This window comes from Manis javanica, chromosome 3 (genome assembly GCF_040802235.1).
Source record: "Manis javanica isolate MJ-LG chromosome 3, MJ_LKY, whole genome shotgun sequence".
Classification (NCBI taxonomy): Eukaryota; Metazoa; Chordata; class Mammalia; order Pholidota; family Manidae; genus Manis; species Manis javanica.
Genome location: NC_133158.1, coordinates 77373247 through 77387043, shown reverse-complemented (window position 1 = coordinate 77387043; position 13797 = coordinate 77373247). Strand labels below are relative to the sequence as shown.

Here is a 13797-nt window from a genome sequence, read left to right as displayed (position 1 = left end):
TTTTCCATTAATTTAATTACATCAGTATAGATTCAATTGCTTATTTAATTCTTTGGGTTATTATCGAATTCAATCATTATTTATTTTGCTGTAAATTGCTCCAGTTTTGGTAATTGGGGACTTTTTCACTTTAACTCCTATGCCCTTAGGCGCACTCTCATCCTTTTTTTGAGCACTTCCTTACATTCTGGCACCATAAAATATTACAAGTCCATCTTGTACTTTCTTTGCCCAGCCTTGGAAGAGTTCATAGTCTTTCCGCTTTTATTATTTTACTTATGGATCCCATATTTTGAAGGTTTTTCCCCCTATGAAATTTTAGTTTTTTATGTATTGGTTAATTGATTTTCCTATAAGGTAACATTATTCTAAGATGCATATTTAGAGTCAGATGAATTGGCACATAACACACAAATGATTGCCGTGACAGTGTCTCATTTTTCTAATCACTCTCTTATCTAGAATTTAGGTGCTGGCTTATAAATGAGATTGCCAGTGCTACCCCCATGCATGGGTATAATGTCAGTCAAAAGCAAAGAAATACAACTTTTAATTAGACTAGACTACCTTACCAAGTAAGGTTTCTGGTTTCTGACAGGCCTTTCTAGTGGCAGAATTACTGCTGACTTTTCATTAATACCTGTACTGTGGTCTGCAGACTATCATAGCCTATCAGCTCAGGGACCTTGATGGCTTCTAGCTTCTAACCTCATCAACAACTAAATTAGAGATAACATATATTTTTGAGGTTATTGAGAATTTAGGTTAAGACTAGGTCTAATAGCAATAGAATAAATACTAACATCTTTGCAGCTCTTTATATTTTTATTGAGATACATCTTATATACAAAAGAGCATACAGATCATAGTAAATACAGTTTTACACTTGTATGTATCTTTGTAATTGTACGATGAATTCTAACGTGACTCCCAGTGATCCATGCCCTTAGGTAATCCCCTCTCCCTTGAGTGTAGGAGGACCTGTAAATGTGATGGGTTATCACTCCCATGATTTGATTATGTTATATGACAAAGTTGACTGTAAAAAAAAGAGAGCTTATCCTGGTCTAATTGGATAAGCCCTTAACAAGGACCAGATTCTTCCTGAAGAAAGGGATTCAAAGTGAGAAAGATTCTATATGAAGGAGATTTTTCTTTGCTGGATTTAACAATGGAGGAGGCCACATAGCAAGGAATTTAGGTGGCTTGTAGGAGTTGAAGGGCATTCCCTGGCTGACAACCATTAGGGAAATAAGAAAGTCTGTCTTATAACCACAAATTGAATTTGGCCAATAACTTGAATGAGCTTGGAAGCAGATTCTTCTCCATCTTTAGAAAGGAATGCAGCCCTGCTGACACCCTGAGCAGAGAACTCAGTATATTGTGCCCCAGACTCTAGACTTACAGAACTGTGGAATGGTGAATGTCCCTTGTTTTTAAGCCACTAAGTTTGTGGTGATTTGTTACACAACAATAGAAAGCAAATAGAAAAACAATAGAAAATTAATAAAGTAGCCACCCAGGTGAAGATACAGAACGCTTAGAACATACAGATTTCTAGCACTCTAGGGTAGCCCTTTACCATTAAAAATGTGCTTTTACACTATTACAGTATTGACTTTTCACAGTCACCCTTCAAAATAACTAGAAATGTACTTATTTATAGAGAATGAAACCAAGGTTTAGAGACTTATTTATTCAGTCTTCATTTTGACACCTGCTCTGCTTGGTGGCTGGAATAGACTGAGGAGACAGAGAGTAAGATGAGAGAGTAAGTGTTGGTTTCATATTGGAGAGGTGGAGTCAGACATGCACCAGGCCCTCTGACTCTGTCCAGGGCCCTTCTGTGGTCCCTTATCATGCTCAGGAGGTGTGGCTGAGGTGGTGATGTTTTGGTTTCTCTGCAGTAGTGGAATTTATCAACTCTCTACTATCTCAGTGGATCCAAATGATAGGGTGAATGATGAATACTGTTGTGTAGTGAAAACTAAACTAGTGCCTTTATGGGTGAGACCTCTATCTGATGTTGAATTCTAAAAAATGGAAAAGGAGAGATGCTATCACAACAAATAAGACACAGTTCTATAAACATAACTGTTTTCTAGTTGTTGGAAAAAATACTTTGATACAGAATACATTTTATATGGTTAACATATAAAGCCAAAGGGCTCACATCGTACATATAAAATCTAACTCACTGAATAATTTGGGGAAAGGAAACCCATTCCCACAACTGTATCAATAATGATATATGTCTTTGTAAACCATACTGCTTCTACTACTACCTGTCCATACAGCTCTGCCTGAGAAACCTCAACAAGTCATTCTGTGACTAAGCTTTTAGGGGACTAAAATACTAAAAAAAAATAAATTCCCAAAGTTTTCTAGGGGCAATTCAAAGGTAAACTCAAACTCAAGCCACATAGTTACTGTGTAGTTGGGACCTTCTCATGTGCCCAGCCCTTGACGTGGTGTGCCTAAGCAGCTCCACACACTGTCCTCATTCCTTAGCTCCCTGAGATGGTACAGCCATTCCTGGGCCCATTGTGTTTCCTGATGTAAGGAATTGACTCTGTTTCTTCTCTGTCTGGTCTTATTTTTCCTCTCATGAACTTTGCACTCCCCTTTGGCCTGCCTTTTACTGTTCTTAATCCTACAAATAATTCCATGCCATAAAATTAACGGACACGTGTGCACATATGCACATGCCACACACACCTCCCATCCTTAATTCACATTGTAGCCCTCTTACCAAGCTTTTTCTAGACAGTTTTGGAAAATTTATTTATCTTCTGTTTTCTCTCTCATTTTGTCCCACTTGTGGCCCATATAGCTCTCATTATGGCTACTGAATGACATGGGATGACGCCCTTTGGAGGAAAATATAAACCTTGAGCTTTAAAGAGAAGCCAAGACCTTTTAGAGCGGTAGTGACTTTACTCGCAAATAATCAAATATATCCCTTCTGATTTTGCATAAAGATCTTTTCTGCCCTTACTGCCACCTCTGAGTAAACTCCTTCCTTCATCATCAGTGTTCAAGATAACTATAAAACTGAGTAAGAAATCATTTTTAAATTATTTTTATTCTGCACATATAGTACATTAGGAATTGTATTATTGGTATAAGAGGCTTTCATATCTCAGTTACCATACGTGGAAATGTATTGAGTTTCAGGAACTGCTGACTTTTTCAACAACTTCAAAGTACTTAAGATTATAATAAAATAGGAAATATTTTTGTTGCAGCTGACCATAAGAGGGCAATGTAGGCACATGATCTCACTTCACAGTACGTCCTGTCATCTGGTGCTCCGTGTGTAAGCGGTGTCAGGTTCAGTGACTAATATGCTCTGCTAGACTTAACTCTGGGAGTTAAGATAATTAACATTTGAATGGAAATGGCAATTGTTTCCTGTGTGATGTACACTTTTCTTTACAACATGTATTTGACACACAGTAGTCGAGTTTATGAATTAACAGTGGTAAAAATGTAACTTTAAAATCACTTGTAATTCCCTTCATAGCATGTTTTCCTTGGGCCACGGGGGCTCTGCTCTGGAGCTCCGGCCTGTGAGGCCTCAGCATGCTGACACAGCAGAGGAGTTTGGGGCAAGGTGTGGTCTATGGTAATGCCACACGTGGGGACACATTTAGACAATTTTTTAAAATTGGAATATAGTTGATGTGCAATATCATATTGGTTTCAGATGTGCAACATCATGACCCAATGATTATATACATTACTTAATGTTCTCTGTGGTAAGCGTAGTTCCCCTCTGTTACTGTACCAAGCTATTATAGTATTATTAGTTATTTTATTCTCTATGTTGTATTTCCATTCCTGTGACTAATTTATTTTATAATTTGAAGTTTGTACCTCTTTATCCCCTTCACCTATACACCCATTCCTAATCCCCTTCCCCGTGATAACCAACAGTCTGTTGTCAGTATTTATGGGTCTGTTTCTTTGTTTTTCGATTCTACATGTATGTGAAATCGTACAGTATTCACCTTTTTCTTTCTGACCTATTTCGATTAGCATGATCCCCTCTAGGTTCATCCACATTGTCACAAAGATAAATTGTTTCTGAATAAGCGAAATATTTACCTTAGTCCTTATTTTTTCTTTGATAATCACATTTGACAAATACAGCTCTTAAAAATGTTTTTTGCCTTTCAGTTTAGGCCCTGAAGCTATAAAGAATTAGCAGATGCCTAAGAAAAGATTAAATAGGCACTGTCAAGTAGTGACTCCGTAGCATCTCACTATGGTTGATGGACAGTGACTGCAATGAGATGTATGTGGGGGACTTGATAATATCTAATTTCTGAAATTAAAGTTCTGAAGTCTCTTCCTTAGAGACTTTAGTCTTTCCAACAACAAAAAAAAATATGCACTGTCAAATAGGGCCATCTTTGAAGGGAATAAACCAAAATAATATTGAGTAATATGGATAATATCAAGAAGTCAAATAAGCTGGAAATAGTCACACATGGACTCAAGTTTTAATTTCTGAGTCATATAAGCATTTGGATTTTGAATTGTGGTTTAACAGGTGAGACTGTAGAGTTACTGGATTATGATCAGGGTTTGAACCTTTGGGTAGGTAAGGAAGTGGTATAAAGTGCAATGTTTTTTGAAGATTGTGGATTTGAATAAATGTTAGAAATAAGTAAGTGTACACCTTCAGGGAAAAAAGCAAAAAAAAATGGCTGATATCTACAAACATCTGTTTTTGAGGGGTGATGTAGTACAGTGGTGTAAAGCATGGGCTATGGGGTTCACCTGCTTGGATCTGGTCCTGGCTTTGCTATTTACCAGCTGTGGAGTGTAGGTCAACTTGTTTAGCTGTTCAGAATGGTAGGAATAATAATAGAACCTACCTTATAAGGTTATTGGGAGCATCATATGAGATAATACATTTAGTTGTTCAGAACAGTGTCTGATGCATAGTAAATTTGCAAGAAATATTAGCATATCTCTGTTTTGAAGCATGCAAAGTGTTTCCACAGCAGCATTTCCCAAGGGAGGTGTTAGGGTGGAAAGATGTTGGCTCTCCCTCTGAAAGGTGTCCCAGCGCTTGTGTTATCATGTGTAGCTAGGCTACAACCATGAGTACACACTGCTGATGCATTTTTAATATTGTTCATTGTGTGTAAAGACCTTTTGAACCTTTTGTATTGGAAATAATTCTTAGACTGTACATTATTGGTCTGTTCTCTGTATTAAGTGGTGGCTATTTTCAGAATTAATATTTGATTGTAAGACCTGTAGGTTAAAATTTTCCTTTTAATGGGCTGAGAAACTGTGGGCCAGTATTACTATGCATATGTAATTGTGAATTTAAGTTGTTACTTTCCTCACAGACATTTGGATGAGAAACTCTTGTATTTTGGGATAAAGCTGAACAATGATTATGTCTACATATTGGGTTTTTGCCTGCCTTTATTTTTGGCTTTGATAAAAACATGCATAATCAGAGGGAATGTTCAAAGTCCCCTTTTCCCCTTCTGCTCACCAACACCCTCACACCCATTTCAGATCTTCCCATTTTTCTGCAAAGGAGAACCTTTTGTAGCAAGGGGAAAGCCTGGGATTTCTTTTGAGATGTGACAGCAGGAAATGTTACCCATATGCCAGCAGGCTAACAAATGTAGGGACATGATTATGTTTCTTAGAACACTTTTCATGTATGGTTTTTTGGAGGAGAATTTCAATATATTGTATTTTTTGTTTTTCTCTTTCAGAAACTATCAACTTAGGACTATCTCAAGGCACAGGAACTTTTCCTTCTGGGTATTATTACAAAGATCAGTGGAGGCCCAGGAAGTTTAAGATACGCCAGTTTAATGACCCTGATAACATTACAGAATGCTTACAAAGAAAAATGGTATATTTATTTGGTGACTCAACAATCAGGCAATGGTTTGAATACCTTACTGCATTTGTTCCAGGTTGGTACTTTGCTTTTTGTTTCATAATTCTTTCCCACATGCATGAAATAAGCTTTGAAATAGCAGACTCACTCCACCACCTGCAGAAATGCATCAGGTGAGGAAGCAGTTATTTCTCTGGAGGACTAGAGAGGTATCCTAGCCCTGGAGATATATGTGGTAGTTTCTGATCAATGGTGGGGTCATGATGTATTGATGGGAACACCAAGTGTTTGTTGACGTTCATACCACTGATTAGCTGTGAGACCCTTGACAAGTCATTTACTTCTCAGAACTTCATTTCTCCAAGTGTGAGATGAGGCAGCTGGACAATATTTTTCTCTTCTAATATTCTGGGCTGTAAAATAGAGGTGGACACTTCCAGTTGTCTCTCTCCTAGTTTTGTTTGGCCCAACTCCAAGTTTATAATAGATTTAACTGTAAGGAAGCAGCCAAACTGAGTGGGGTCCATTTTAATGCATCTGTGCAGCAAAGCCATCCCTGTGGCCTTCACTGGATATTCCTTTGGGGTGATTCTGAGATGGAGCTGGCTCCTACTGGGAATCTTGGTAGGTTCCAGCATGCTTAGCTTCCTAGTTTCATTGCTGGGCTCTGGGGCTGCTCTCCAGCCTCAGAATAAAACCCCACTCACTGGAGGACCATCCCTTACTTACAGTGGGCCTTTTCCTCTTCCTGGAAGGGTTCTGGATCAGTCGTGTGAGGAGGGATGTATTCTGGGCAACAGCACTAAAAACCGCTTGGAGTGCTCGTGCTTTTCATAAAGCAACTTTCCATGGCTTGTTCTAAGTTGTTTGTGATGTTTTCCTTTTTTCTTTCACTTATTTCTTTTATTTATTTTCAACTCGGTTTCAAACTTAACTTTTAGAAGGAAGGAAGTAGGTAAGACCCCACAAAGTGGAAAGTTAGTTCCAGTTTGTTTTTGTTTTGCTTACTCTTATTGGAACAGATATAGCAGAGTTTAGTTGATAAAGCATAAATTAAAAATCAGGAGAAAAGAAATACTTTGTATGGCATGATGCTGGGCACAGCTTGATGCAGACCAGCCAGGGCCCTCCAAGAGTCTGTAATTGCTTGGTTCTCAGGTCCTAATGACATAACTCCGTGTTTCCTTTCACGGTAATGATTGCATTGAGAATTTTGCTGTTTTCTCCTATACTCTTTGCAGACAAATTTTCACTCTTGTGTTGGTGCTTGATCTTAAAAGAATGATGGCTTGAGCTTCTATTCATTTTAAGTGGGGCCACATGCTAAGTCATTATGAATTAGGTAACCTAGAAGAGGAGCCTACATGGAGAAAAAAGTGATTCTTAGGAAGAATATAGGACAATTGTAGTTAGTTTGATGTTAAGTCTTTAGAATTGACTGTAAACTCCTTTAGTTCAAGGACTGACTTACCCATCTGAGCATTGATGACTAGCACTGAATAGGTAGGTGCTTAGGAAATGTTACATGAATTGGGTTGCCAAAAGTTACTCAGTTTGTTCTCTGGAAGGCACTTACAGAAATATTTAGGGATAGGAAATAATCCTTCTTTCCTCATGGGACATACGTTAAGCGATAAATTTTGTACAGTGTTTTTAGGAGTAATAAGGGAGAACAGTCACTGGGACCTTCAGAAGATATCGGAGCAGCTGAATTTTGAAACACACTCAGATAAAGGGAAACAGAAGGGAATTCAAACTGTGCTGCTTTGTTATTCTTATGACAGAGGAGTTCCCTAGGACTTAACATGATTTTCCACTCATAGGATGAAACTGAAAGTCAAAAGAAACTGAGTGCTCCATTCTTTCGCTTACTGTGAAAAGAGATACTTGGTTACTATTACGTGTTTGTGAAAAAGCAGAAGTTCTAGCCTGTGTCCTGGAAGAAATAATATTTATCTGTTAGAATTATAACGTGTAAATTCCAAGTTAATTTTTAGAGATTCAGTAGTCAGTGCAAACAGGAAGATTTCTTGGCCTAACAGAGGGAAATGGGTTATTTTGCTTTTGAGGTATAGCATAGGTGTAGAGTCTATTGCTGATGGTATTACTTATAATAACATGTTTGTGGAGTAATTTAAATAATAAATTTATTAGAATAAAGGTCCATTTCAAGCCAAGGTACAGTCAGGTATTGCCTTTATATTTGTATTGTGCCTTTTTGTTGTACTTTTATTTTTAAAACTGTTCTTTGAAGCCACAGTAAAGAATAATCAAAGTACATGAATTTGCTTTGAACATTTTTATGAGTTTGAGTTTTCTTGGTTTCAGATTTAGTGGAGTTTAACTTGGGTAGTCCCAAGAATGTGGGTCCCTTCCTTGCAGTGGACCAGAAACACAATATCCTGCTCAAATACCGCTGCCACGGTCCACCCATCCGCTTCACGACAGTCTTCAGCAGTGAGCTTCGTTACGTGGCCAACGAGCTGAATGGCATTGTGGGAGGGAAGAACACAGTGGTTGCCATAGCCATCTGGTCTCACTTCAGCACCTTCCCCTTGGCAGTGTACATCCGGCGTCTCAGGAACATCCGGCGGGCAGTGGTCCAGCTTCTGGACCGAAGCCCGAAAACTGTGGTCGTCATCCGGACAGCCAACGCGCAGGAGCTGGGGCCCGAGGTGAGCCTTTTCAACAGCGACTGGTACAACTTTCAGCTGGACACAGTCCTTCGGAAGATGTTCTCAGGGGTCGGTGTCTATCTTGTGGATGCCTGGGAGATGACCCTGGCCCATCATCTACCCCACAAACTACATCCAGATGAAGTTATTGTGAAGAACCAGCTGGACATGTTCTTGTCTTTTGTGTGCCCCTTGGAGACCTAGCCTGCCCTGGAGAGGACTGGAGGAGTCACATTCAGTGACCTTCTCCATCACCTGCACTACAGAAGGTTTTTTCGGTGCCATTGATACGTATGCAATTTCCGAAAGTGCAGGACTTTCTATTATGACTTACGAGAAGTTTAGAAAATTCAGGTTATGTTTGTTTCTACCTATAGTATTTTTTCCAATTTTGACATAGCCGTGGGAGGATCCTTATTAGCAGCTTCTATGCACTGTATTGCCCTTGTAACCAAAGATGCTAATGAGTATGTTTGAACTAGCTTCTCTTGGGAGGGGATATTACTGTGTCAAAGTTCTGACCTAAATGGAAGGGACAAATTTGGTTGGGAGTGGAGTGTTTTTGCAGCATATCTGGTAAAGGAAATTGATCACATCTGCATGAATGGCACAGTTGGGCCATCTTCAGTGAGGTGAACTAAAGAAGCTTATAGTCAAGGGACTCTTGTAACACGGTGAAGACTGCTGTGTCTCAGGAGTTTCTCTTGAAACTTCTGAATTACCTGAAAAGGCTAATGTCTTGGTCAGAATTTTCTAGTGAGAATAAATACAATGTCCTGTTTTAATCTGGAAAAGAAGCAAAGGGAAAATGTGAAGGCAATATATGTAAAAATCTGTGCATTGAATTAGTATTTGCATTGGGTGATTACTTATTTGATTCAGCTAAATTTTACATGATGACAACTTACTCACTTTTGGAGCTGGAAGGGGGAAATCTATAAGTAGAAGATTTATTTTTGTGTTCTGAACTTTGAGTGTTTTACGAATTGACTTTAATGTAAAGAATGCTATTGTTTATTATAAAGTTGCAGAAATTATTTCTATCAAGTGTTTCATTCTTGGTTGTTATTTTGAATTGTATACGAAAATTACAAGTTAACATCTCACTAGAAATTAAAGTTAAATATTGAAATCTATGATAGGTATTTTTTGGTTTGGGCATAAGGTACTTAAGGTACCTAATGCTTGGAAGTAAAAGCTGCTATTCCTACTAGCTATCTTAAAATAATTAAATTGTCAATTTGACTTGACTGTTTTTATCTTGTTAATTTTAAATGAGTTTAAGTTAACTTGGGGCCATTAACTAAATACTCTTTTCTTTTTGAGCCACAATAAATGGCCATCTAATTCGTTTTAGTTATTCCTAAATGGACATGTGATGAAATTGGGGATGCTTTAGAGATGAAGACAGATGTTTAAATCATGAGGGGAAAAATGCCCTTTTAGGAAAATGGGTCAGAGAATTTGGATTTTTAAACAAAAACAGAAAGTCTAAGTTCTTCCTTTCCCAGCCTAGAGGGGCACCTTCAAGTTTATTTTATATATATGCAGTGAGCATACATATGTATAAAGAAAAAGAAAATTCTTAAGTATTTTCTGTGTCTAAAGAGGGCCACATAGTTAAATATATTAAGATAGCTTAGTTTTAATGGCCTATAAGCTTTAGAGTGTCTAAGGGTTACTTGGACTATTTGATAGAAATGCAGAATTAAGGGCCATGCCTCTGGGAATTGTGGAACGAACCTTTGTGACAAGTGCCCAGTGATTCTGATGCAATGGTGATGTTTTACACTTTGAGAAACACTGACTAAGGGAAGCGAGAAGATGGAACTAAGGAAATAATATTGCTGTGTATTATCTCAGGGGTTTTACCTGTAACATTTAATTCTGATCATGGTCTAATAGAGTAGGTGATATTAGCTACATTCTGCGGGTGAGGAACTCAAGTTTGGGTTTGAACCAAGGTATATGAGTCCATAGCTCTTTCAACTACAACTTGTTGGACTTCGGTAAAGAGGGTTTTTGTTTTCATGAGAGAAATGTTGAGCATTTTCTCAAGGATTGGTAGAAGAGGCTGACTCATCATCTTTCCAGAATTTCAGTGTCCACTGCCTCTCCAGGGCTTAGGAGTGATGCTACTTGTTTGTGCAAATGATTTCTTGTGAGCTCATCCAGTTTATGTTAGTTTTTCATTTAGTTATTTAAGATTTGATGACATTAACTTCTTGAACTATACTCATTCACTTTTGTCTCTCTTCCAATTTGTCTTTCTATGCTTTGGTGTGGAAGTTTAAAAAAAAAATGCCTAAATGTGGAGTTTGGAATATTACCTAAATCTTTCTCAGAACAATTAGATACAATATTTTAATTTCTTCTGAAAAGTTTATTTTAGGCCAGTACCACATGGTGGTGAATATTAGAGTGCTGGCAAAATAATATAGTTTGTTTTACATTCCATTATCAATATGAAGGGCATCATAATTTTTAAAAACTAAAATCTAGAAGAAGAAAATGTATGGTTAGAATCCATAATCCTATCACCTGAATGCATAAGCATTAACATTTGGTGTATTTTCTTGCAGGTTTTTTTTAACTACATAGCCATAATCACAGAAAATATGTAATTTGTATCTGTGTTTTTAACTTTAATTTACAAATATTTTTCTATATTAAATAGTCTTCATAACTTAGTTATAAAATTCTGCCTAGCAGTTTAGTTAATGGTATTACTATTTACATAAGTTGGCCATTATGGTTGGACATTTAGATTTATAATAAGATTTTAAAACAGTGGCTTACACACAATTTCATCGGGTTAGGGTATGGATTTTTATTTTGGAATGACAGCATTAATATCTTAGTAGGTCTCCTCATTCTGTAGCTCAAATGATTAATATGATGTTACTTGTGAAAGGGAGAATCCATAATAAGGGCCTGTCTATACAGATTATATTTTATTGAAGTCATCCTATTAGGAGTAACATTTTTAGCAAATATAAAATAGACCTTTGGTGTTTCAGTATAATCCTTTTTACCATCCTGAACAACCTTCAATGTATTAAATACCAGTTAACTGACACTAACTGGTTTCAGGTATGAAGTTTCAGATTGATACATGGGGGTGCTTGACAAGAATATATATGAGAAGTCTTTACATACATGCCAGAGCTGAGTCTTTCTGCACCCTATTAAAGGAAATAGCAATTACTGGGAGAGGTTCAGAGAAATACTACCCTCCAGCCTCCCCCAAAATTCTGCTCAGCATTATCTTTGTGGGCCTGGGTAATTTCAGATTTTTAACATTAGCTAGTTACTTATGCTAGAAATTTCACTTAAAGTGTATTCATTCTCTTGTTAAACATTATTCTCCCCCAGGGTTTATGACTCTTTTGCAGGCTCCCTGCACTTAGAATGCCCGACCTCTCAGTGTGCAATAAAAAAATAATATCTCAAAAGTGCTCTTTTGCCCTTTGAAAGAAACACCACAGTTGCTGAGTGCTAGGAGAACCTAGGAATCCTGGGAGACTGGGGTTGGGGATGTGTGTGAAAAATTAGGGTTGCTGAGGGCAGAAGTTTACAGGATGCAGAAGATAGAAGAGCACAAAATACACGTCACCAATTGCAGGCTAACTTGTCTCTTGAAAGTGCATTTACATTTTAATTTTTTTGAAAAATGTGACTTAATTTTTTTAAAAATGTGACTTAAAAAATTATATTTTGCTTTTTAGTATCCTGCCCTAATAAGAAGAATCAGGCTTCTTTTAAGAACGACCTTCTTTGTTGTTTTAAAGTTTTTAAGAACCTTCTGGTGTTTAGCTCTGGATGCCCATTCCTACTAGAGGACCAGACGTTTCCTGTGTAATTATAAACTGGATTGTAACATTGCCTGAGGTGGGGGGCAAAAAGGAAGCAGTACAAAGATTACAGTAGTAAGAGTTCCAAAAGGAAAAGAAGCCACAGTGAAACCAAATGTCACAGGAGAAATCCTTTCTATGTTGTGCAATGGGTTCATTCTCTGTTTGAACTCACCCCACTTTACCCCTACCCCCAACCATGAAAATAACATGACCTTCATGTTATAGGACCACTGTTTTAAGTGGCATGTTTCTTGTCCTTTTATTTGTCAATGGAGGCACATCACACTGATACTACTTTTAGATTACCCTGTTTGAAAAGCTGTGTTGTAGAAAGCATTCACCCCACCCACCCCCCACGGCCCCATTGTCTAGACACAATACAGAAAAAGCTAAATGAGACATCGCTAATGGCTGGCAGTGGATACACTGAGACATTTAAAAAAAGCCATCCCTAAGAAAAATGTTCTGTTTATAGATTGCTTCTGATTCCTCTGCGCGGTTCCAGTCCAGGTCTTGGAGCTGGCCCTTGAGGGGAATGTCCGGGACTCGGGTCTGTACCTTTTTGGCTTGGGAATTTCCAGTGTGCAGAAAAAACACACGAACCTAGTTCTTGCTGCCCCTTCCCCGCCTCCTCTGCCCCCCCTCTGTGCCCACGCAACCCCTTTCGAACAAGAGTTTGACCGTATTCTGGATTTTAGAATCCAGGTCCTTAGCTTCCCCCGTCCCCCTCCCTCTAGAGTGGTGAACAGAAAGCAAATGCTATAAAGGGGGCCGGGGAGAGGGGCTGGCATCCTCTTGCCACGAGGTCAGAAGCCACCGAGTCCTCAAGAGAAAAAGGCTGCTTAACTGCTGCCGCTTATCATTGTAACCTCAAAAGGAAACTGATCATCTTTCTCATGCTCTCACGTACTTGGGTTATTATCGCTGATTACAGTTGGAAACAATTGATTCGCCTTTACGTATCTGTATGACTTGACTCTTCAAACCCGAAGGTATATTTTTATTATTTGATATTTAGTATGAAAAAGTATTTTAAGTGCTAAGCTTTTCTTTTTCCTGTTTCTTTTTCCATATTCAGATTATTAACTTGGAGTCACTTTTTGATAGGGGTGATCATATTTGTTTTGAGCAGAATATTGGGGGGCAGATTTTGGGGAAAGAAAATCAGGATGTTTTTATTGTTTGGTAATGGCTGTGAATCATCTCTTTTTGCCTTGAAGGCCCGGGAAGGTCTAAGACGCTGATGGAGGAGGTGGATAGGATGGGTGATGAATATATCATAAGTCTAATGTAACAATTTATCTTTAGTCAGGGATGTAGAACTGATACCCCAAGGCAGAAATCTCCCAGGAGGTTTGAGGGTGGGTCTAGAGATATACTTTCT

At 38.1% G+C, this 13797-nt stretch overlaps 1 protein-coding gene across 10 annotated transcripts in view; it reads left to right on the top strand.

The window, feature by feature from the left end:
• Positions 1–9801, top strand: part of NXPE3 (neurexophilin and PC-esterase domain family member 3) — a 41081-nt gene extending 31280 nt beyond the window's left edge. For all 10 annotated transcript variants that reach the window (XM_073231712.1, XM_017673327.3, XM_017673324.3 and 7 more), the window contains 2 exons: positions 5751–5957; positions 8210–9801. In XM_073231712.1, the coding sequence (XP_073087813.1) occupies positions 5751–5957; positions 8210–8760 (758 nt within the window). In that variant the 3' untranslated portion in view covers positions 8761–9801. The remainder of the gene's footprint in view (positions 1–5750; positions 5958–8209) is intronic.
• Positions 9802–13797: the final 3996 nt, after the last annotated feature.